This window comes from Sprattus sprattus, assembly GCF_963457725.1.
Source record: "Sprattus sprattus genome assembly, chromosome: 14".
Lineage (NCBI taxonomy): Eukaryota > Metazoa > Chordata > Actinopteri > Clupeiformes > Clupeidae > Sprattus > Sprattus sprattus.
Window position 1 is genome coordinate 28242195 of NC_137912.1, and position 26695 is coordinate 28268889.

Consider the following 26695-nt stretch of genomic DNA (forward strand, 5'->3'; position numbering starts at 1 on the left):
AAGTCCGTAAGAAAACATTTCAGAAGACACTTATTTTTTTAATTATTTTGGAGATTGACAGGGAAGGTCTCCGAGATCGACACGTTGATCACGATCGACGGGTTGGCGACCCCTGCCTTAAACCATTTCTCTTGGAATGTCAATGTCCTAATAGTCCAGGCAAAATAGCCCATTTTGGAGCCAAAAATAGAATTAATTGTTAAATAATTCCATTTCTATGAGGTGTCCAGAACAACATACTAAAAGTCCTAAGAAATCCTACTTGAGGAAGTATGTTATATTCTCATCAATCTGAGATGTGTGCTAATAATGCATTAATGCAGGGGTTTTCAACTGGTTTTGTCCCAGGGACCACCATTCTGACTAGAAAGTAATCCGCGGCCCACTGATGCGTGCCTGCGCGCGTGCGTGTGTGCATTCGTTCGTGCATGTGTGGGGAGAGGGGAGACCTGTCAGTGTAATAGCTGGGCCTATCTGGGTCTATTCGTGGCGAAATGGTAGATAGCGACAGTCTCATATCATTCTCTTGCCCTGATCTTATTCTTCAAGTACGCAAAAAAAAAATGCTCTCACACAGGTAGCTTGAAAGTTTGCAAAATACACCTCATTGCTTTTGCAGCAAGCTCTGGAAATTCGGTCTGGCAACTTATCTAGAACTTAAGTCATATGAAAATCCCGCAACATCTGTTGCATGTACTCAATAAGCTTGGCATTCAAGAAAACGTAATGCGTCTCCATACGCCGCAATAGTTGACAGCTTCATAGCTTCAGTTGACAGTAATGTTGAACACACGAAACACAGTGGTACCTCCTCTCCTGCTCTGGCTATCATCACTGTAAATCCGTATTTGATGTATTCCTCATTGTTTTTTCTTTTTCTTTGTTGACTTTGTTTCCCTGTATCCTGTGAAGGTGTACCTTTGTCGTGGCAGCCTGTCTCTCTCCTCACTAAACACCGATCCATTGGTGCTTCTGACCAGCTAACTCCACTGTAGAACGAAATGTTAGCTAAGGACAATAGATAACTTCAGTCGTTCACCAAAAGTTTTACTTTTTCGACTAAACTTCAAAGTACTCGTAGGCTATGCTTAACTGCAGATGCTTGTCAACTTTGCACGCGAGATTGTACGTTATGAATTATCCGGTATGGCGTGACGTTACGAACGCAATGCATTAACATCAGCAAAGCACAGGCTACCATAGACTGGATAGGTAAAAGGCTACATTCTGTCAGCGTGAATCACCTTTATATTATTTAAGACATATTTTTCTTATTTCAGACATTTTTCAAGAGTAATCTGGAAATGTGTTGAAATATCAAAGCAATTATATATACATATATATATATATATACTGTATATATTTTAAATTGCGGACCCCCTGCAATACCGCCGCGGACCCCCGGTTGAAAACCCCTGCATTAATGCATGGCAAAAATACACCTCAAAAATGTACTCCTATCAAAATAAAACTTTACACAATCAAAGTACCCATGAAAATTAAAACATTTTGTATTACAAGTTTCTTTGAAAATTAATTTGAATATGCAAATGAGCTATACATTAAACGAATATGCCCAGATACACCCAATAGGCTTAGTTTTTTCCTTTATTCCTACCACAATAACACTTTACATAGTAAAAGTATACATAAAAAGTAACTTTATTTGTATTACAAGTTTCTTTTGAAATGAATTAGAATATGCACATGAGCGTCACACTTATTGAATATGTCCTGATTAGGCAGAAACACCATACCCCTGGCAGGTACTACCAAGCCAGGCAGTTTTCAGGTAAGAGGCCAGTCTAAAAGCAACATTGCCATCTCCCATTGGCAGTAGGATGATAGGATGAAGATTGGGCAGGTGTATTTGTCATACATATGAATGGTGTTTCTACCTATGGACATATTCAATAAGTGTGGAGCTCATGTGCATATTCAAATTAATTTCAAAAGAAACTTGTAATACAAAAAATGTTACTTTTCATGGTTACTTTCATTGTGTAAAGTGTCATTTTGATAGGAGTAAAGGAAAAATTACATTTTTGAGGCATATTTTTTCCCATGCATTATTAACACACATCTCAGAATGACGAGAATTAAACATATTTCCTCAACTTGGATTTCTTAGGACTTTTAGTATGTTGTTCTGGACTCCTCATAGAAATGATCTATGCTGAAAAAAATTATTTTACAATTAGTCTGTCGTAAAACGCTATTTTGCCTGGACTATAATAGCAAGAGTTAGTTTTACTGTAAACTGGGGATGTGGTTGTAATGGTTTTATGCTGTCACTGAGGTCTGAACTAAAACATGCTGTATGAAGAAACAAAGTAAACATTGAAAAAGCACATCAGAGTGGATGTTCCTCTCTATCTCTCCTTTCTCACATTATCTGCACACCCCTGCCCCCATTCTCCCCCTGCATATGTGGTGGTCCCTAGACACCATAGCGGCCAGGGACAGAAATTCTGTACTTCACTGCAATGGCCTACTTTGTTTGTTTATCTCCTCGAAGATGCTTCTTTGGAATGCTGCTGATGTGGCCTTCACAAGACTGAAGAATGTCATATAAGTTAACGTTCTGCGCCCTGTCTCAAAGGGAAAGCGTAATGCATTGGCCTGTCTTCCGATTAATGTTATTACTTAGCCTGACAGTGCTTGTGACATCTCACAAGTGGCTTTGACTTATAACTAAAATACTGATATATATTGTGTATCGCATTCAACCTAAAAAAAATACCAGGACATGATTTTTGGTCCCTATCACCCAGCTCTATCGTTTACAATACAATTGTTACCTGAAAATAGCCTACAGACAGATCAGAGGGTGCAAAACTTTGCCTAAAGGTTGTCTTTCCCACACTAACTGATTTCACCAAAGTATCTCACCTTTGGCACAGCATTAAGTAGAAACTTAACCACCTCCAACACCGCCTCCATTTTCAAAAAAGCTTTACTGAGGCTTTTTGTATTATCTTTATATAATCTGTTCACTGTATATATTTGAGAGCTCCCAATGACCAAAGCCAAATTCCTTGTACTAGTCAACACACTACATATGAGTCAACAAGCTGATTCTAATTCCTTCTCTTTCACTATTTTTATTCCCAAACTAGAGCCATCAATAGTGCACTTCCGTTTGCGCTTCTGGAGTTTTGTGTCTTACATATCTCATTTCAGATGCCACATGAAAGTGCCACATGAGTGAAAACACAAGGAATGGTTCACTAACCAGTATCAGACAGCTCATTCTTACAGGATATGGCACTAAACTATTTTATCATTGTTGTGAGAGGGTACCAGTTAATTTTGTAGAGCTTTATTGTTTCAAATCAAATTAGCATGTTTTTGAGAATAAAAAGAGCAAGCACAGCATTAGAGTCAACCCTTGATGATTCACCAGGATTTTGTTTTATATCATGATTTGTATTGGGCTAGTTATTATTTTGTAAGCTGCTAGGGTGGGCCTTGCTAGTCTTAAAAGGCACTAGAGGCATATATAATAACAAACTACTAATTAGGCTGACAGATTGACACCAGAAGAAGTAAGTGGTGAAAAGGTAAAGCCCAAAGTAACAATGAGGCATAGAGGAGATTGGAGAAAACTTGCAGATAAACATACCTGTGCAATACTTTGACTCTTCTTTTGCTCAGGTGACTGGATGTATGAAGCTTGTGTGAAGGCATAGCTTTTATAATGGGATCTAGCTGAAGAAGATGGACTGTTCACCCGGCCCTCTGCCACACTCACTGTGATCTGAGAGAAAGACAGGGAGAGAGAGACAGACAAACATACTTACTTTTTACAAATGTGTCTAAGCCCTGGGTTAAATTGAACTGGGTGTGGAGAACACATGTATTTATGAGCAACACAGAAGCACAACACACACTGAAGCAGGGCTTCCCCCTTAATATCACAGTCCAAAAGCTTGTCATGGGTTGCACTTTGCATGACCCAAAGACTCCGACGAATATTTCTGAATCTCTCACCCAGTTAACTATCTGGAGTTTGGGACCAGTTTCTGGTACTTTGATGCTTCTGACAGGTTCTGATAAGCCCATGACTGTGGCCACACGCAGCTCCAACACCATCATAAAGTTTGCTGATGACACCACCATTGTGAGCCTGATGCCAACAATGATGAAACGACCAACATAGAGGAGGTGATGCTCCTGGCTGAGTGGGGTCAGAACAACAACCTGCCTCTTAATGTCAGTAGACCTAAGGTTAATGACTTAAGAAAACAGGATACAGCTCACGACCCCATCTATCTGTGGAAATGCTGTAAAGAGAGTCAGCAGCTTCAAATTCTTTGGAGTCACTCTCAGTGATAACTTCAATGGAGAACACAGAGTGGCTGTGGAGTCCATCCTCACACCGTGTATCACATCCTGGTATGGTAGCTTCACAGCACAGGACAAGAAAGCCCGACAAACAGTAGTTAAAACAACTCAAAAAAGGTCAGCGGCACACAGCTCCACAAATTGGAGGGCATTAACACCACACGCTGCTTCAGAAAGATCAGGCCCGCCATGAAAGACCCTGTGCCTCTCTGCCACCGCTGCGCTGATATCCTTGTTCATTTGAATTCTGTGATCTATGTACTAGAAGTCTTTATGAGATTTTGAAAATGTCAGTACAGTCCCTTTCTTGATGTATCGGTGAAATCTTAGAATTACTGGTCGAGGAGACACCCGCGGTCACAGTTTATGTTGTAGGCTTTGGTGAGCAGGATCATACTCATGTGGGTCAGAAAGCAAGTTGCTTACCAGGGCAGAGAACAACCTGGCCATAAAGTCCCTAGCAGCCTTCCTTTCCATACTCTCTGGGAGTCCCTGTACTCAAAGGTTTTGGCGTTTTTATGGAGATTCCAAGTCCTCCACTTAAGATTTGAGCGCTGTATTCTTCTCAAATGCCGACTCTAGAGTGAATTGGAGTCTGCTCAGGTCAACTTCCAACTGTGTTATCCTATCCCTATGGCTAGACAGGCTAGTTTCCACCTCTCTGATAGTAGAGGCTTGAGTTCCCAAAGTCACACAATTGATTCAACCCAGGACCAGATAGAAGAAGGAGCTATGCAGTAGAGCTGTGAGTTCACTAGTCCTTGCTTTTCAAGCTCCTGAACTAGCTCACACAGGGTTACAGCAACTTAACTATAGGACCCAGGATATGGGAGCTGTTGTTGAGTAGTTAAAAAAATGACATCTTCTGAAGACATTTAGCTGAGTACAGTAAAACATGTCAATGGCAATAGCAGTGTTACCAATACCAATGCCCTCCACACATTCTGTTAACAAATGAATCAGTTGAATCGATTTCTCCATAGCAGACAGTAGTCTCTCCTGTGATGACCATTGTTTGTTTTGGCAGTTGTATGTGTGCCTGATGTTACTTTTATATTTTTGTCATACTCCAGTGCCATGTTGACTTTTGACTTATTTAATATTTCTTAGCCAGTGTATAAATACCCCTTGAAAATACATCTATTATGGGCCTTATAAGCAGAACTCAGTTAGCCGGCCCATGTAAAGTTTCCTTAAATGACCTCCCTGAGCTAGACTGTAAATTCAGTTTAGCTGAGAACATGCATTCTGGCAGCATGAGGAACATACATTAATCATGAAATTGCACCCAAAGAACATACATTAATCATGAATTAACTTTGCATGCAATGTCTTTTGCCTTTGGACTGATCACTATACCTGCTGTGAGTAGTGATGTTGAATGTGACTCTGTATGTGCTCCTCTTGTGTGATGCGTGTTGCCGGTAGGGTGTCAACCTCCTGGATGGCTTCCATTGTGAGAAGATGTGGTAGCACTTGGAACATGGATGTGACGTACATGATGATTGACTTCTTATCAGGATGTGTGGTTGCCACATCTAGAAAGGGTGGTACAGGGGTGAACAGTAATTACTAGGGGTGTAAATCACACCCATCATGGCGATTCGATTCAGTATCGATTTCCTGACCCAACGATTCGATTATTTTCGATACTCATGAATACACCACGATACGATCCGATTCGATTCGATTCGATTAATTTGTTCTTTTTTTTTACCTTACAGGCTAGACAATGTTTCAGATTTGAAATAAATCAATGAAAGCTGTTATATCGTTATGCATTTTATTTGAGAAACAACAGCCAATAACAGAAGTAGAAAAGTTGTACTCCACCTAGGCCTATGACAACCTCATTCACTGAAAAATAATAATGCCCCTGTTATAGATTCTGAAAGGCCTTGCATCAAAAAGTACTGTACAAAGTACAAAGTGTTAAGTAACAAAAATAGGCCTATACCACATTCACTATAGAATAACAATACTCAACAAAATCAGTGCAAAAGTGCACTAGCAGCAAACGGTAACAAAAAATAGGCCTGTAGTTAATTCAATTTAAAATGACAGTGCTCCACAAAATCAGTGCAATGAGTGCAAATGTGCACTAGTAGCAGCAAATACCCCTGTAGGCCTACTTAATTCACTATAAAATAAAAATACTCATCAAAGTGCCCTAGCAACAAAAAGTAAAAAAAAAAAAAAAAATTTTTTTTTTTTTAAACGATACTCTTGCGGACGTGTCGATGCATCGTATCGTCGGCTGTTGGATAGATGCATCGATGCAAAACGATTCTTTTTTACACCCCTAGTAATAACTTGACATCTCAGGTACATATTTTTGCAGCTCTTCTGTCTCTACTATAGCAGAATCATTACTTGCAATGCTGTTTTTTTCCCATGGATCTCAGGCTTATACCTGCAATTAGCCTTTTTTACACTGAATGGCAAATGCGACCCGATTCCAATTAATTTTGCTTCCAAATGGCACAGATGTGGGTCACGTACCGTCAAACTGTAGCTCCTGCATTTTTTTAAATGTATTTTGTTGCTGTGTAGACAAAAGGGTCCCAAGCACACTGATCAAAATATGAAACTATTGATACACAAGTGCATGCTTCGTTTCAGATGTCTTGGATGTCCAAAAGACATTTAGCAGTGCAGCCAGCTGTTTGTTTTCATTCGGTGTAGGAGTGAGTAGCTTCCTCACTCTTCATTCAAAAACAAATTTTGCAATGCTGTGGCACTTTGGGTTAGGCTATTGTTTACCTGCACACTAAGTCATGTAAGCACATCAGATTGTTTGGAGTATAGCCTACTGCATGAACCACCTAACATGTTTGTATAGTTATCAAAATATAGGCCTTGGCTATAAATGATTAGGCCTATATACAGGCAAATGACAGTGAATTTGTTACATTGATAATAGTTTGTATTGGCAGTGCTTTGGCATTCACATGAAGCAATAATTAAGTTGTATGAAACACTCTCCCTTAACATCAGCCTACTTCATCATATTTGTTTATCATGCCCCAGCTCACAAAATGTGCTTTGCAAGTAAGCCATCACATCATTGTAATCTTTAATATCTGAACGCAGTTTAAACACAAAGGTGTAAGGATTATTTCATTCATCATATGGACATAGCATTGGTTAAACTGCCATGCTTCTCAATAGAGAAATAGCAAAGTAATATGATAGAATAGAAGTACCTCTGTAGTAGCCTTTTTAATACCAATGTCCCTGAACTACTAATGGGAGAGGTAGACCAGGTGCAGTCTAAGGGAAGAGGGGCAGGATTCAGTACCCAGCCCCACCCAGACCTAGACTGTTACTCAAATCTGAAAAGCCAAGCCTGTGGACTGTGGTCAGGCGGGTTCCTGTAAAACCTCCAAATAGCAGCTATATTTGGACATTGGCAAAGTTACAAAGTTCTTCAGGCATCTAAATACCTCCACCAAGCATCAGTGTACAGTGTGCCACTGACAGCTATTCTGAAAATGTCACAACCTGACATTTTTGAACCCCAGAATATCCCCAAGATCATTGGTATTCTGAAGACATGGTCTGACTATTAGCCTGGCTAGGTTTAGTATCTTGCCTAGCAACCTAGACACTGGATGAAAAGAATCATGACAAATGGGGGAGAACATGAGAAACATTAAATGTGCCAATTAAATTGCCCCAAAATACCCTCTTTCTTTCTATCTTTCTTTAGCACTTCCTGTGATCACCTCTCAGCTATCTTACACTTGACACTGAAGAAACTCAAACATGGATTTATGGCAGTTTGCTTCAATGTTTCCTCATTAAGTAGCTATTTGTTTTTACTTAATTCATTAAGTTGCTTTGGATTAATGTGTTCGTCAACATCAAATAAAATGTGCCATTATATGTTGTGCTATTCATTTTTGAGGGGCAACGAGATGTTTGGGTAATACATATCAAATGTTTAGGTTAAATAATCTTACCTTCTGGATCCAGAAGTCTGTCAATCCCCAAATGTTTTTCTGCCGTGCTGAAAGCATATTCCAGTCTGTCCAACGCTGAGCTCTTCTCCTCAACCACCCGCCAATCAAAGAGTTCAGGCCTTTTCATTAAGAAACACATCCGTCAAACCAATCAAATATTGTCCTACCACAAATGTATGTGGTTATGTTATATCTGGATAAAATGTAAATTGAAGTTAGATCATGAGTATTATACCACAGTTTTGTATGGCACTCTTAATAAGGTAGTCACAAATAAGGTGCACATTATAAATGTTGCCAGCACACACCTTAAGTGCGAAAAACAGGCTACTGCTTTTGATACATGTGTTTGAAATACTACTACTAATGATAATTATAATACATTTCATTGAATGGCGCCCTTCATGACACACAAGGTCACCTCACATCACATAAGATCAATAAAAACATGCAATAGTCATCAATTAAACACAAAAGGATAAATAAGAATATATCAAATAAAATGTAGCTGATGCTGAGCTTTAAATGCCACAAGATTTTTAAGTTAATTTGTGTAATTAAATCATTTGATTGTTTAATTGATTGAGCGTATAATAATCTGTGCCACGAGTTCTGGATGAGTTGGAGCCAGTGAATGAGTTTGTTGGGGATGCCTGCCAGGATCGCATTGCAGCAGTCAATGCTTCATATGACTACAGTGTTGACTAGAACTACCATGGAGTGCTAAGTTAGTCAGTCTTGAGATGTTGTGTAGATGGAAAAAGGCAATATGAGAGATGTTGTTATTATGGCAGGATAAGGTAGAGTACCGTCCAAGATTACAACAAGGCTCTTCACCGATTTGAAGACAGGTATGGTGGCATTAGCAATGGAGAGTGAGCGGATATTACTTTTTAAGAGTGTAGATTTAGTGTGAGAAGTAGCTCAGTTTTACTATAGTTGAATCTTAGGTAGTTGTTTGTCATCCACATCTGTATATTATAGAGACAAGCTCGAAGACAGCACTGAGTTTGAGGAGATGCTCAACTTTCTTTGAAAAGCAAAAGAGATTTGAGATCATTTGAGAGATAAATTGTGATTGCTAGAGTGTTGGGGCTAACAGTTTATATGTACTTTGGGATTTGTTGTTGCTTTACCGCCCTGCTAGCCATTTTAGCCTGTAAAGGCCGAACGAAGAATATTAACCACTTTGACTGTGATCTCTATTCCATCAATATGTCATGATGACTATACCCTGTTTTCGCCACATTGCTTCTCACAGATTTCTTGTCTTGCAGCAACACTTTCTAAAATATAAGTCTGTGTGAAATTCACCTGTGGCTATGTATGAGAGCATTGAAGGCAAGTCCATCTTCCCAACTGCTGGAGAAATTCAGCACATTGACCTGTGGATATGCTTTAGTGGATTGCCTGACCCAGCTCAGTAGGATCTTCTCACTACTGGTCTGCTGTAATCCTGCCATCAGATCCTTCAACACACCTTTAACCTAGACATAAAATATGGTTCTGTAAGTCTGTGTTAAATGTTAATAGTCTTTAGAAATCTTGGTCATACAGTACATCAGATTGGTAAGGATTCTGTCATCTACTAAAAACATTTTCTGCATGTTCTGCACTCTATATTGAGCTTTGTCTGACCAAATCATGTATACCGTATTTCCTCAAATAGTGACCAGGGCCTTTATTTACCTCCGCTGCAGAAGGTAACAGACCTTTATTAGAAGCTGGCCTTTATTTATAATTCCCTCTGCTACTGCATTATATATACTGTTAATACAAATTCAACATTTCCTTTAACTGTTTCAAATCAAAACTCCTATAGTGACAATAAAGACCAGTTCAGACCAAAGATTTGCGACAAGAGGAGCTGCAACTACTTGAAACCAGCAACAAAGTGTTCTAACCAGGGGGACATCTTTCAACAGCATCAGTGTTTCCTTAGTTAGCTAGCAAAGTTAAGCAACTAGCTGACTAGCCAACAGTCAGTCAAACTACATTTGTTTATGTGAATTTGTTAGCATGCGCTTTTTGACTGATGTTGTACAGACACCAGTGTTCTTCAAATTAAATTAATAAGAAGTCCTGTCTCTCCTCTGACCAAAACCCTGCTATGATGCTGTGTCTTGACTTACCTGAGTGGCAACACGCAGTGAGGTACATCTGTTCTAAAAACTTGCAACTGCGATTTGACACAACAAATGTTTTCAGAAGCGGATGTCTTACATTGATACATTCAAACCACTGCAACTCGTCAGTGCTCGTCAACAACTGCAAATGGTTTTGTATCATCACAAATCTTTGATGTGAATTGGGCTTAACACACATACAGGTACACACACAATCATACTTAAATGCATAGGACAATAATACCTTAGAGGTGAACCGGCAATCCAGACTATAGTCTTGAAAATTGCATGATTATATTGTTGAAGATGGCATGAACATTTTATGACAGGCAACCGGAGATTTCCCCAGCCTGTATTTTTGGGTCAGGCTTTATTTGTTCGCTAAATACGGTATACAGAAATATCAAACAATGACTAGCAGTCCATTACCAAGTACTCACTATTATTATCATAGCTCACCTGCCAGTGGAGAATTATACTCCAGATGAGGCCAAGGATAAGTTTATGATTGCCATCAACAATGTCAGCTCCACCAATGTTTACCAGCTCAACCTAAAACACAAAGAAATTAACATGAATTCATATTTCAAAATAAACCAGTTTTAGATTTTCTTTATTTATGGGCTTTTTAAGCCTTTATTTGTATAGGACAGTGAAGTTTTTCGGACAGGAAGTGAGGAGGAGTAAAGAGGTGGGGAGAGGATTGGGAAATGACAGCAGGCCGGAATCGAACATGTGTCCGCGCGGGCACTGTAGCCCGTAAATGAGGGGCTTATTGGCTCGGCCACAGTGCCCCCCAAAATAAACCAGTTTTAATGAGAACTAATTTACTAGGGACAAACTGTCACGATCCGCTCCAGATCATCTTGATCCATGTTTCCTCTGCCATGAGCCCCAGGTCATGTTCTGTCCCTCTCTGCTCCAGGTTCTAACCCTTGACTCTCTGACTCTTCCCTGTGCCTGGTCTCACACTCCTGTGGCTAATTGGACCTCGTCAGTGCCTGTTTCTAAACCCCGCTCTGAGGAGCATTCAGTGTCATCTTCTTATCCAGTCTCAAATCTTTCAGCATGTCAACAAATGTCTAAAAGCAGATTACACCACAAAACTCTGGGAGTCGCAAAATAAAATGAAACTAAAAATGAGCCAATCCTATAAGCTTTTTAAAAACAGTGGGTAACGGCTGGCTTATGGTGTTATCCCTCTGACTCTGAGATTCCCTACACACTGCATGAACACATTACAAACGTACACATCCAGAAAACACAGAAAAAAATAAAAGAATTATTTATACTTACATTGTTCTTCTGCAGGATCTGAAGTGCTCTGTTCACATTATTAAGAGAGTGCACTCTTGTGAAACCCTTTTCCTTAACCTGATGAGACAAAAACATGCACCTATGAGACTGAACATTAGACATGTGTAGGAGGACATCTAATCGTGGATTTTTACTGAACATTGCATCATCTGTCATAATAGCATCTGTGACTGCCGTCAACTCACTCTGTCAGCTTTCTGCAGGCCCAGAAATTGATGTTAGGGATGCACAGACACCAGTTTCGGTAAACAAGGCGATACTACTGTTCAAAAGTTTGGGGTCACTTAGAAGTGTCCTTATTTTTCAAAGAAAAGCACTTTTTTTTTCAATGAAGATAACATTAAATTAATCAGAAATACACTCAATACTTCTGGTTTTTAATGAAATATCTACATAGGTGTATAAAGGCCGATAAAGGCTAATGGTGTTTGCTAATCGCCTTAGAAGACTAATGGATGATTAGAAAACCCTTGAAAACCCTTGTGCAATTATGTTAGCGCAGCTGAAAACTGTTTTGCTGGTGAGAAAAGCTATAAAACTGGCCTTCCTTTAAGCTAGTTAGTCTATTCTTGTTTTTAGAAATAAAGGCTATTCCATGTGAGAAATTGCGAAGAAACTGAACATTTCCTAAAACTGTGTGTACTACTCCCTTCAGAGAACAGCACAATAGGGCTAACCAGAGTAGAAAGAGAAGTGGGAGGCCCCGGTGCACAACTCAGCAAGAAGACAAGTATATTAGAGTCTCTAGTTTGAGAAATAGACACCTCACAGGTTCTCAACTGGCAGCTTCTTTAATTGGTACCCGCAAAACGCCAGTCTCAACGTCTATAGTGAAGGGGCGACTCCGGGATGCTGGCCTTATAGGCAGAGTGGCAAAGAAAAAGCCATATCTGAGACTGGCCAATAAAAAGAAAAGATACGGGCAAAAGAACACAGACATTGGACAGAGGAAGATTGGAAAAAAGTGTTATGGACAGACAAATAAAGGTTTGAGGTTTTTGGATCACACAAAAGAACATTTGTGAGACCCAGAACAGGTGAAAAGATGCTGGAAGAGTGCCAGCGCAATCACCAGATCTCAACCCCAATGAGCTGTTGTGGAAGCAGCTTGACCATATGGTACACAAGAAGTGCCCATCAAGCCAATCCAACTTGTGGGAGGTGCTTCAGGAAGTGTGGGGTGAAATTTCTACAGATTACCTCAACAAATAAACAGCTAGAATGCCAAAGGTCTGCAATGCTGTAATTGCTGCAAATGGAGCATTCTTTGAAGAAAGCAAAGTTTGAAGAACAAAATTAATATTTCAAATAAAAATCATTATTTCTAACCTTGTCTATGTCTTGACTATATTTTCTATTCATTATTATTAAATTGCTGACCAATCCAGTGTTTATCCAGTTTTAAATGCTTCAACTAAAATTTTTATTTTTGCATCTTGATGGTGCACAAAAGGTCTGTGTGATAGCTTTACTGTGAGTTAAGTAAGGGATAACGGCCGACGAGCTGTACAGTTCTACAAAGATAATGGACGCTGCGGGGCAAAGAACACCACGACGCGCAGAACTCTACGCTTGACGGACGGCTGTGCGGTGCACGTCTGCCATCGACCAGCGCCTTCCCCAACGCGCACGTGCTCAGGCCCGCTCATCACTGCTTGCAGTTTTAATTATTATTTAGAATTTCCTTTATCTTTAGGAAACTTAATATGCATAATAACCTGATTAATTCTTGATTTGAAGCCTAGTGCTCCCGTTAGAGAAAGTAGTGAGAAAGTAGTGCGTGGAACTGGTCTTATCATACGACCTTTAGTTTCCCCGGGCATTGCTGCAAAGTGACACTCATGAGCTATCCTCTGTAAACGGACACACGGACACGGGTGTTGTTCATAAGGTTTTACTATTTAAAGTTGAACTCCACGTTTCCGTTGATGGTGAATTTGGACAGAGCAACAGGGAGGTCAAGTTTGGTAATTTTGGTCGAAGGCTCACAACCGACAGCAAGGCGTTGAGGAGCAGGCGAGTTAGCCGTGTGAGCTACTATCTGTTTGAATGGGTTTTTCGTCTACGCGTTAGCAGCCGCCTACAAATAATATTCGAGACTTTCAGTTAAGACTTACAATACTCTTCAACATTCGTGTAGCACATAAACAACTAACCGAGTCAATTTAGACATATAAAAAGTCGTGTAGATAGCTTAATTCATATAAAACATTTCCCACTTACTTCTCCCAACACGCCGCCATCTTTGTTCGAATTATCCTAGCTGTCAAAAAATAAACGTTATGTTGGTTGTCAATGGTAACCATTCAAGAGCATTTATATGGAACGGCGATTTAACTTTTCTACTGGGACTACGTCCAAGGTGTCCATCTATACAAACTTATTGTACACCCCATTAGCCAATCAGAAAACAGTAGTAGTGTTTCTGTAGTGTTAGCAGACATAGGTGAAGCTGTTGAGTAGTGTAATAGCAAGACATATTTGCACTCCACATAGGTACAGGTTACACTGAAGTATTATTGTGATGCATGTTTCCTTTTCATTTAGAAATGTTTTAATGTTGTATAGCCTTTTTGGAGATACACCAACAAATAAAGTTTGAGATTATGTAGTGGGTGCAGCTGAATATAAATGTCAAAGTTGCCGTCTAAACTATAAACTAAATGTCATAAAGAAAGAAATAATTTAAAATGAAATTATGGTTGAAATAGGATCACTTCTTTATTGTAAGGGTAAGTTTACGGTAAGAATGGTCATGCAGTTGGACTCAGATGTAGGTTAATTTTAATGAATGTATGTACTGTACTGTATGTATGATGAACTTTTCAACAGTGGAAAATACATAGCTGCAAGCTAATGTAGCTAAATGATGAGTTAGTTTAGCCTGGTGGTCAACCTGTTGACATCGTATCTTGGTCGCATCGGGTTTAATACAGTTTGACACGTCTCTTCTTGAACGTCTACTCCTCATGTCACGAAGTTGCTACACTAACTGACCGTAACACTATGCACAATTTCAAAATATACACAAAACAATATAGCACATCGATATAAAATAAACGAATAGATAAAATCAATCACTGTCTTAAGATTACCTGAGCAAAAGTCTGTATCTGTTCACCAAGAAGAATTTGAATGTGGACCTCCTTATCGTATCCAACGCTATTCTGAACTTTGAGTGAAGGCAGGATAGTTTTAATACCGCTAATATTGTTTGTGACGTAATTTGTGACGTAATTTCGGTGCTACGGGAAACGATAACCCATTAGTGCCTACGGGAAACGGTAAAATACAAATATCTCGCGAACTATGATTTCAAAAATCTTCAAAATCAAGGATGCACAGGTTCATGACATGCGTAAGCTACATGCGAAATCTCATAACTAACATAACTACCATCAGGGAGATATGCCCTAGACTGACAGACACACAGAGATTTCTGGATTTATAGATAGATATATTTGATTGCTATTCCTATTATCTTGCTGCTATTACATCTGAATTTCCCTAACGGGATTAATACAAGTTTATCTCACTCTTTCTCTTTTGATCCTTCACTTAGTACTGCGCCCCTTTGTTACTGTTACTATGCCTGTCAAGCTTTTCAGAACCTTCAGATTTTTTTGTAATTAGGAACAACCTCCCAAAACGCAGCTCAATCTGGTGTTACAGTACGCACAGGACAGAGGTGGAGGGATACATCATATTAACATGAGCAGCAAAGGGGACACAGATATACAACTATGATTGAGCTGAGAAGATCGTACAGGGGCAGTCAAACAACATGACACCTCATCAACTCACCCTAAAACACAAGGCACAACAAACTTTACATTGTGTCACAATCATGCTCTTGCATTGAGGAGTAAGTCAACTCTTTACATTGTGTCACAATCATGCTCTTGCATTGAGGAGTAAGTCAACTGTTTCAGTTGTTATTGGAATCGTTATCATTGTTAACATCAATGCCTACAAATCTGCATTGCTTAAGTTTTTGATGCTACGAGTGACATCTGACTATACAGTCAATGTATGTGTCTAACTCTATGTGTTGTTTTTGTGCGATGATTACTGATTTATTTGCTGCTCCAAGTGTTTGAAGGTAGTGGTTGAAATGTCTGACATCTGCTTAACCTAAATGGTCAGCTTGATTTATGCAAGTTGCTGAGCTGCCTGGTTAACACTTTGCAGAAGGCAAAAAGAAAGCTCTCTTTTGATCAGCCAGTTTATCCAACTCTTATGCAAAACATCTTGTAGTAATGGCATAAACAAACTGCTGTCTAGCACTAGCAATGCACACCTGGCATTTACATGTATGTTAGCTATTTAAGCTGCAGGAAATAGCCTAATAGGCCTCATAGTCTACTGTATATATCCCACTGTAACTTGTGATTCATTTTCGTGAATAAAAACATTCCAAACACACACACCCTCAGAAACTACACTGAGATTAGATTATATGTACTTTGTCAGAGGTTAAAACAAAGATGCAACATTCAAATGTCACATTAACAAATGGTAGTGTATCGAACTCAAAAGTGTTAACATTTGATCAAACACACCTTAGATCATTTTTTCAAAGATTCCATGTTATCTCTTTTAATCTCAAATTTGATATAATGGGGAAAAAACTGCAAATCTATTTAAGGGTTGATAACAGTGACTTCCAGTTTCATTACATTACAAGTTATATATCAGTCATACTATATGGTTAGAATATTCGGATGCTGCCCCATTTGGCCTGGTTTAGTCTCCTGTGTTCCAAGTGACTGTTTTTCTTATTCAGTTTTCAATGCAGAGGGATGCATCAGTTCACCATCAATGTGATAAAGTTCAAGTTCAGAGGCCCCAAGAATGACTCGTGGAGGTTTCAGTGCGTTTCTTGTCTAGTCTACCTCAAAAAAGGAGTTGCTAGCATTCATTCGATATCGTATGCGGTTACTGACATGATTTTATACTGTTATCTAGCAAAATACATGTTGACATATAGCAATAGCATCAAAATAACACGATTGTACCTTGATTATTTATTTAACGTAGTGGTAAGATAAAGCTGGTAGTTTAGCAATGTCAAGCTAACGTGAAGATTTGCCTTTTTTATTCACTGGTTATTGCCTGGCATGCAAACTTAATGCCTAGTCTTGGTTTACTCAATATGTTTTTTTCCTTTTCTGCAATCAATAGAGCATATCATTTTGCATTGACCAGTTTAGCAACTCCATTTGTTTTTCATGTTTCATATTTCCATTTTTTACACGTTTAAAATTAAATAAAAGATTAAAAGATATAACATTGTGTCTTTATTGGTTTGGCTTTATGGTATTAACTTTGCAAATAATCCCTGGTAGATAACTTGTCATCCGCAGAATTGTAAAATAGAGTGTGCACAGTATTACAGACAGTAGGCCCAATAAGTACACCAACCTTTCCAATTAACAAATGTTGTTGCTTATAATTATTACTAGTAGTGACATCTGTAGAGGCATTTATTACCAGTAGCTATTTCTTTTTCAAAATTGCACAGCCTAGACATTGAGAGACAACCCATTGTGTGAGTACTTTTACTTTTACTTTTAAAGTCAATTTAAAAGTAAGCACTTTTTACTTAAATAGGATTGTTGATGTTGTACATTTACTTTTACTTTTATTTTCCTGGGTACTTGTACTTTTACTTAAGTACTAAACTTCAGTACTTCCTCCACCACTGCCTGTCTCTGACAACACTTTCAATATGCCTTGGTCACTTGATTGATTGATTGACCAATATGTTGCCTATTATGCTGTTGAATGTAATTCTCTCCCGTCATTTCATTCTAAAATGTCAAATTCAGTACAATTCTTTGTTGAACCCTGATTTCCACTGTAATAACCGAATCCCATGATTCTATCTGCGTTTTCCGCATTGGGAAAATCATAGGGGAAATACAGGAAATTGCTTTGCCCTCTGACGCCCCTAAGGCTTTGTCCCTGGTCTGAAATGACAGCTGTATTTTCCCTTATAATCAAAATAGAGTTACACATTGCTATTGGTCATGGTACGCTAGAACCCAATTTGCCCTTAATGAAATTAGGGCTGGATGTCTGTATTGTATAATTATGGGAGGATGTGTAAAACATTCATTATGTTCTTGTATGGAACTCATGGAACAGAAAAAACAGAAAATACATAAATGAAACAATCAGTGTTTAACAGAAGTGCAAACAACACACAAGGACAGGTCAATTGGTTGGGAAAAGAAGACATCCCATGTATGGGATTATTCAGTAGGACAATTTTACTATGGTGCTTTTTAAATTTCATCCACCATAATAACAATATCACTGAAATACACATAAAGCATACTGACCAGTTCATGCCTAGTCAGGCATTCCAGAAGTTCAAGGAGACGACGACCATCACAAAGGTCAGTGAACAAGTCTTCAATGGGAGGTTTACCAGCCTAGAAAACAAACACAAACCTGTATGTTCTGTATGAGACTACCATTACCATAAGACTACCATTACCCTGCTCCTTTTAAAGACGACCTATTATGCTTATCTGTTTTTTCCCTTTCCTTAAGTGTGGTATAGCTTTTGCCTTTCATTTAGTGTGTTATATAGCTTTTTCCTGTCCTTTAGTGTGTTATAGAGCTTTTTTGCATGTAAATGTTCTGCAAAGTTACAAAGACAGTACAAATGCACGCCAGAGGGAGTGACTCTCTCCCACATAAACCACTTTTTTCTCAGCTGCCTGAAACGTCTTGTTGGAATTTCAGCCCTTTTCCCCTACAAGATGACACAATCTCATACACAATCCTTATAGCCCGCTTAGTAACCGACGAGCACACTGGGCTCATTTCAGACAGATGGTGAATAGAGACAGTATGAGAAAAACAATGTGTACAGAGGCATGAAGATCTGTTCTATAAAATGATATATTTAAAAATATATATTATAAGTTATAATTATGAAAATGTCGAAAATGAGCACAATAGGTCCTCTTTCTTCATGTGTTTTTTTTACAGGTAAAAAACTAACATACTCAACAGGATACCATACCTTGGAGAACTGAGAGTTTATCCATTTGGAGAAAGTCTTCTTCTGAACGTCTTCCCTCTCATCTGCACAGAAAAAAAATGCAATGAAGAGCTGGTATTTTCAAGATCCCAAACCACATGTCAGAATTCCAGCCAAATTATCATGGGGGGTCTCCGAAATTTCAGATGTAATTTACTTGACAAAACAATTAACTGAATCAAACATTTTCCGGGTAGTGTGCCAGTTTAGGTTACCGCTTTACTGGAACACTCATGAACATGTTGCTGTTTTGCTGTCTGTGTCTGTTTGCCGTTTATGTGTCTGCATAGCATAAACATGACCCAAAACCGCAGATCAGACTGGCTGCAACTGACCTGCAGGAAGTGTATTTATAGAAGCCTCATTAAGAACAGATTCTTATCTACTAACCCACAATCTTCTCTGCCCAACTTTGATTACACCCACATACAGTCACAACCAGTATAACAACAGCAGGACTCGCATTATACCAGCAGCTAATGGCATCAACTTATTTAAGAGGCACTCTAAGGTACAATATCATAAAATAAATGTGTGAAACCCTGAGCACATATGGTTTGCAATGAACATGTACAGGGGCGGACTGGGGGAAAAAAGTGGCCCGGGAGTTACTGTCAGACCAGCCCACTCAATACACGGCGCGCGGCCTGCTAAGAACACAGCACACTGCCCACTCAGTACACGCTGCGTTGCCCAGTCAAAGCATTGCACGTATCGACCAGTCAGTGGCCTACTGGGAAAAATACCCATACACTTAACATTTTTTTGGATGATTACAAAGAAATGATATCATATATGTTTGTTTTTTAATAACATTTGGATCGACCAATTTGCCTGGATGGACACATGGAATAAAATTATACTGGCTATTGTAACACTCCAAGGTAGGTATAGTTTGCTAGATGAATATGCTTAACTCAGGGCTAGTATCAGATGGTTATACGTATAACTACAAAGCGTATTAGATAAATATACCTGAAATTAGTACTGTCAAACTATTAAAATATTTAAACACAATTAATCGCAATTTTGTATCTATTATAAATGTCCCTTCATTTATTTTTTTATCCATTTTTTTTCCCATTGTAATGCTCTTATCAACATGGAAAAGTGGATTGGCTTGCTTTATGCATATGTTTTATTTTATTGGAAAACAACATTGCCAAACAGGGCGGTACAAAATAAAATTCTAAAGTGCACATTTCAGGTAAACAAGGACTCAGCCTATAGTGCAGTCAAACCATGGCTTAACAAATTTCTTTTTTTTTTCAAGTTTGCTGTGAACATAGCAGTCAGGCCTCTTATTTAAGAAAAAATTAACCGTAACAGTTAGGTTACCAATAGAAGGTAAGCCTACTACTTCTTTACTTTTAGCCAGCTACTCAAACAGACAGGCCTGTTGACATTTTCAGACAACAGTGAAGCTTGCTTCATTTGCGCAACACAAACAAGCCCAAACGGGGTCTAGCTGTATCCGGTGTGGTGCTGTAGTTTTTCTAGGGTTAATAGTGGTTGCAACAGCATGTAAAAAAAACTACACAGTTTGCGAGGCCAAAAAGAATGTTAATCTCGCGAGAAAAACATTGACGTTGTTAAAATGGGTTTGCATTAGCGTCGTTAATAACGCGTTTATCTGACAGCACTTTTTTAAATACATGTGCTCAATTGAAATACACTATTTTAGTACTTACACTATTTTTAGTGTAACTTACGGTGTACGTTGTACCCTGGCTCTTATCTTGGCTCTCAGGAAGAGATTGACAGAGGCAGCGACGAGTTGTGCCTCATTTCAGATAGTGCAATCCCTCACAAACTGGGTTGAGCGCATGCGTAGAAGCCCGTAAAAGGGCTAGGGCTGACTGCACACGTCACTACGGTTGCGTGCCCTTGCAGGGCGTGTTGCGTGTATGTATGCAAATCCAAATTTAAGAATCCTCTACTTCAATCCGCACAGCTGAGAACACTTCGGCTGTGTAAGAACCAATTTTTAGGTGTATATTAATAAGGTGGAGGTCTTTTCTTACATTGAACTTCCGAAGTCCGTAAAACACAAGAAGACACTTCAAAAAAAAATATCGTAAAATAAGCACCATAAGTGTGAAGACAGATCGCAGTTGTGGTATAAAAATCAGTCAGTGCCTTAGTGATGAAACAGACTTTAGAGAAAACTAGTCCTGGGCTGTTATACACGGCATGAATTCAATTGTACCGATTCGCGCAGGGAGTGGGACGCTTAGTGATGGTGGTGGGCCGGTGATTTGGCCCGTTGGCCCACCAGGGATTTCCCCGGTACTCCCGATGGCCAGTCCGCCCCTGAACATGTAGCGTGGCATTCAACAAACAGATCAAATCTCAAATATGTGCACTGGATTATGGTATGCTAGTTCGTGTTAATAGATATTTTGACAATTTACGATTACTCTACCAGTTCCTACAAACTGACACTACTGCTCAAAAGTTATAGAACACCTCCATTTTTCTGGATTTTAATTAAATGTTAGAAGTAGAAGTTCCCACAAATGTGATGCACTTTTTGGTTGCTTTGCTTTTAACCTTTTGCTCACCTCATTCCAAACCTGCTCGATGAGGATTAAGTCTGGAGACTGTGCTGGCTATTCCATGATTTAAAGCCTACCATTTTGTTCTTTTCTTCTAAGGTAGTTCTAAGGTAGACCTCTTCCTGTCAGAGTTTCATCTAGTTCCCACTGTACTCACTGACTCAAAGAAAGACCTGCACATTTAAAGATTATAATGGTCTGTCTATTCCTTTGTTGATTGCCTTTTTATTGTCATTATGATAGCAATATACTTCCTGCAGTGCAATATCGTCACACATAATGCTTCTGAGGGTGTACTAACACAGTCTGTTCTAACACTAGTGGTATACAGACAGAGGGTTTGAACCTGTGGGAATTGTTTGCATTCTTCAAAGGCTTAATTTACTTGAAGTTTAAAGTTGTTGACCCATTACTTGTTTCCTAAAAAAAAGCCTTACTTACATACAATTTTAAATTATTTTTTCAGTTTTTCGTAATCTAAACTTTTTTAAACCTTTAGCAGTTTGCCGCTTACCTTTCATTACCATCCATTTCATTCCCTGGACTTGAACTGCTTTAATTTAAATACAACTGTAAAAATAAGGGGTGTTCTTTTGACCTGTGGTGTATGTTTGAGTATTTTGTCCATAGTTGTCATTTGCTCCATGTATCGCTCACATTTCCACTACCAATAACTGGCAATAGGCGGCATACAACAGAAAACGGTGTGGCATCCAACACATTCTTAAGTTCAGTAAATCCTGAAGGGAGGGCAATTTTTTTGATAATGATTAAGGTGACTCATTCAGTAGGCAAGACAATTGTATCAATTTGGTGTTAGCTGATTAATCTTTTTGTCCACTAGATGAGAGCACACAACAGAGAGATGTCCCCTCTGGCTATATAGAGTAGCTATATAGATACAGGTGGAAAGCTATCGAGGAGGTTGCATCCAGTAGCCTTTATAAGCAAAAAATGATGTGACTCCACAATAAATTATCCCACTTATTCATTATTCACATTACTCAAATGTTTTAAGACGTAAAATAGCTTAACAGGACACATGATATGTCCAGTAACATCATAAAAAAGGGGGCAACATATAAGTCATCACCAACGATATTTATTGACTGATCTTGTAAGTATTGGCATCTCTGATATAAGCATAAAAACAAAAAGTGTCAATGAAGAGAATTGATTTAACAATGCCACAACACGTTGTTTTTCAAATGTTTTTGTACTTTGGACAAGTCTGTCTGCCAAATACATAAACATATTATACATATTAGCAAAAAGAAAAAAAGACAGTTAAGCAGAAACTGAAATTGTATAAATGTAATAGGTTAATCCAAATATTACAACAAACCTAACACATCACCTTGCATAGTATAGCGATCCCATGGTGGTCAATGCCACTTGGTTAAAGACTGGTCCAAAGGTTTCAAAATGAACCCGCCATCTATGCCCCTTAGGATGCAATGACGTCGATGCTATTCACAGAGTGAATTTGGGTCTAGTTCTAACAGGCTAATTCTTTCTTCTCACTTTGTGAACAAAATATACTGATTTCATAGTAAAAGTTATTCTTCCCATGTAATAGAAATCCTGCCACCATTTTATACTTTTGTTGCAGAAATGCGCTATGCTATGATCATTCCATGCCATCACATGATCATTTTGGCCAACCTAAAAGTTTTGTCATATTACTGAAAGTATGATGTGTACGAAAGAGCTGTGATCCAATACACAAAGCAGTCCGTCGTTGAAAACAAAGGCTGCTTGAACTTTTATAGACATCAGTGTTTTGTTAAAGCACAAAATGAATTATGCCCATAGGCTATATTACTGAGAGTGTAATCTACATGAAAGGACTTTGGTCCGGTACATTCCGTGAGTCGTCAGGTTCCAGAACACATTCTGTCCATGAAAGCAAAGGCTGCTTGAACTTTTGTAGAAGTCCATGTTCTGATAAGGTACAGAATTACTTATGTCCATAGGTTATATTCATGAAGGTATAATGTGCACGAAGGATCCTTGGTCTGATACATTCCGTGGGTCGTCAGGTTCTGTCCACAAAACTTTTGTGGGCTTCAGTGTTCTCGCCATGTCCGTTCATAAGTCTACCGAAGTTCTCAAAAGTCTACGGAAGTTGTCAATGCTCTCAATTCTCAAAATACTCTATGCTGTGGCAGTCAGGATGCAAGTTATGTGATGGCAATGTGGGAGGCGGGGGGGATCAACTTTTTCCTCTGAAGGTACAGGTAATATGTCCAGTAGGTAATATGTCCAGTAGGTAACTTAGACAGCACAACACACTTCAAGTACTCAATGTGTAAATGTTTGCCCCCCCAACTGTTACTTTTGCCTTCACAGTTGTAAGTAGGGTATTAAACCCCCCCATTCTCCTTTGGAGTTTGCGCAATGTTGGCAGCCAACATAAGGCATATCCATGAAAAGTTCACAACCATTTAGTTCAATACTGACTCTAACTGCTGCTCATATACCATTCATCTTACTAGAGTGACATTTGAGCTGGAATAACCCACATCAGTAGCCAACTTGTTTTCTTTAACTCAGGGTTCAGTCTATTATTATTAACTAGATATCCTGATCCTTTCAGACCTTGGTGATGCTTTCTACACTATAGATCATTATATTATATTTTACCACAGAGACTTGAACACCATGCTGATGACACCCAAGCATAACTGTTCATGAAAACCTTACTAAATTATACAATTACCTAATATGGAAGCTGGCCTTAAACATGTCAAAGCATACGTGCCAATGTTCTGCTCCAGGTGCAAATGAGGTTATGATTATAGGCCCTCAACATTTGACACCTTCCAGCCATCTCCTCACACTTGGCTGCATCTCACCAACATATGACAGGTGTAAAAGCTCTTGGTTAAACCATAGACCAAGACCTTGTCAACGACATCATTTTTACACCTACGCAATTTAATCAATGAATCCAGATGTGTCACCCCAGAAAGCTACTCCACCCCCTAACCCTTTCCTTTACCCTTACCTAATCCAATTCCTACCCCTACCCTAGGGCTGAGCGATATATCAAATACATGTGAGTATTCAGAGCTTTTTTTTTAGGATATGAAAAATGCTTAAATCACAAAATCAAGATAACTGACTACCCTTCTGTCATTCACACGCCAGAGCCAGCACTTTACCATAGAGTTGCAACAGTTGAAATTCTACTGACGCTAGACAAAGTCACCGAATAATTCCAATGGTCTGTTGTTGAATGGGTCCTTCATTAGACATGTTAGAGCATTTATCTGTTTTCAATGTTGTGTCACGTTAATGTTGCTGGTAAATTATTGATTCAAAGCCAGGAATCAAACTTGTGGTCAGGCAGTGTCTGTGTTTTTAATCACTAGTGTTTAATAATGTGAAGTCACATGAGGACAACGATTACACATCACAAACATCCATAATCAATAGGTTTTCACTAATGCTGTCAAACATAACCTAGGTCTACTTTCTATGTCAACTGCTGTAAAACTGTGAACTGTAATTCTAACAACTTGTTGCACTCACATCATTTGAACGGTTTTGTTTTGCATGCCGTCCTGATGTGAACAACAGTGTTCTCAAATTTCATTATATGAATATTATGGAAGTCGGAGAGAAATGAGTAAAACATTTTGGATATTTTGTTGTGTTCCTTATTCAAATTTTGACTGTAACATGCCATATCCTATGTAAAGATTTAGCAATTCAGTTAAAACAATTACTGAAACCATCTGTATGACAGTTACATGTGATTGCACCGTATTTATTGTAGTCAGATAGAGTACCATTGCCACCTACTGACCCCTCTTGGTATTGCTGGTTGTAAATACTAAAACTTGTAGAGCTGGGCAATACATGGGTTTCTCGGCTACGTCATCACTGGTTGCGTGCGCAATCTCGCGGCAGAAAGAAGCAAGATAACGTTGAAGTGGATGAGAAAGCTGTGGAGGAAGGCAACATGACAGGGAGTTGTTGTGTGGTGAACTGCTCAAACAGAGTTGGTAAGATGTTCAACATACCTAGGAGGAAGCATCCGTTTGCCAGGAAAAATAAAATATCAAATCAAATCAAATATAGAAAAAGGCTCAACAATGTACAAGGTTACGTTTGGGAATATGTTGAGGGTGTGTTCAAGCATTCATGGCAACAGAATAGGGAACAGTAGGCTAAATAAGTAATAAACAATACATTTAAACTGGGCTTTCTGTATTCATTTGTATTAGGGTAGATGGCTTTCTGCCGCGGATTTGCGCGCGCAGCCTTCAATGTTTGTATACAAGAAACCTATGTATATGGCACATATGGTTGGCACTGTAGTTACTAGGGAATGTCATATAGTTTTAATAAAGAATTCTTAAGCATTTCTTAAATTAGGTTCATGCTTACGGAAAAGACATTGACTGAAATTCTAAATTGTCCATAACACTGAAAAAAATCTAGATACATTTTTGGTCATATCCCCTAGCCCTACCTTACCCTAACCCAGGTTGGCAACCAAGGGGGGTATCCCTACTGGAAAGTGTGTGGTTTGCTATAGTATAATGATATTTATGTTTAGATAATTAGGCTGCGAATCGATTAGACACTAAGATATGCATGTGAAATTATATCATTCTGTTAACTAACCTGTTTCTTTTCCCTCCCAAATAGTAGGTGTAAAAATCATAATAATCCTAATACTAATAACATTGTTCCTCACCACCATAACCTATAATTATTACCTCCAGCAAGGAGGTTACGTGATCGGGTCCGTTAATTTATTTGTCCGTCTGTTTGTCTGTTTGTCTGTCTGTGGACAAGATTTCTCAGAAACTACTGGGCGGATCTGTCTGAAATTTTCACCAGAGGTGGATCTTGGTCCTGGGACATCCCCATTAAAATTTCAGGATGATCAGGATCTGGATCCTGTGTACCTCCTTGCTGGAGGTCAGAAATCTCGGATTGCTCTTGTTACATATATGCATACAACCACAGGTAGGTAGTTATGCGCTACGTTTACTCTATTACATTTGGCACTCAGAGATTCTTCTGAATGAAGGGTGTGTTACAAATTAAATTAATTATATTAATTATTATTATGTTCTTCAGTATTTGTGTCCAAAAATTGTAAAGGAGTAAAATGAATGCAGAATACTCTTCACTTTGTAATTTATTCTAAGACTGATTAACACACAGTCCGTTGAAAGCCTAGCCTACAAATATGTCCTGCTCCAGATGTAATTTTAGCACCTAATCTGATCTATCATTCCTTAAATTATTGCATGACTTGTAGCACTCCTAAACTCAAAAACACGGCTCCATTTAATTTAGGGC

General features: G+C 38.8%; 1 protein-coding gene across 4 annotated transcripts in view; it reads right to left on the reverse strand.

Moving 5' to 3' along the window:
• The window catches only part of dmd (dystrophin), a 237000-nt gene that overhangs the window by 191439 nt on the left and 18866 nt on the right, over positions 1-26695 (reverse strand). For all 4 annotated transcript variants that reach the window (XM_080851393.1, XM_080851392.1, XM_080851395.1 and 1 more), the window contains exons 2-9: positions 18795-18856; positions 18103-18195; positions 11735-11812; positions 10898-10990; positions 9627-9799; positions 8313-8431; positions 5707-5885; positions 3626-3760 (exon numbers count right to left, since the gene is read on the reverse strand). In XM_080851393.1, the coding sequence (XP_080707519.1) occupies positions 3626-3760; positions 5707-5885; positions 8313-8431; positions 9627-9799; positions 10898-10990; positions 11735-11812; positions 18103-18195; positions 18795-18856 (932 nt within the window). The remainder of the gene's footprint in view (positions 1-3625; positions 3761-5706; positions 5886-8312; positions 8432-9626; positions 9800-10897; positions 10991-11734; positions 11813-18102; positions 18196-18794; positions 18857-26695) is intronic.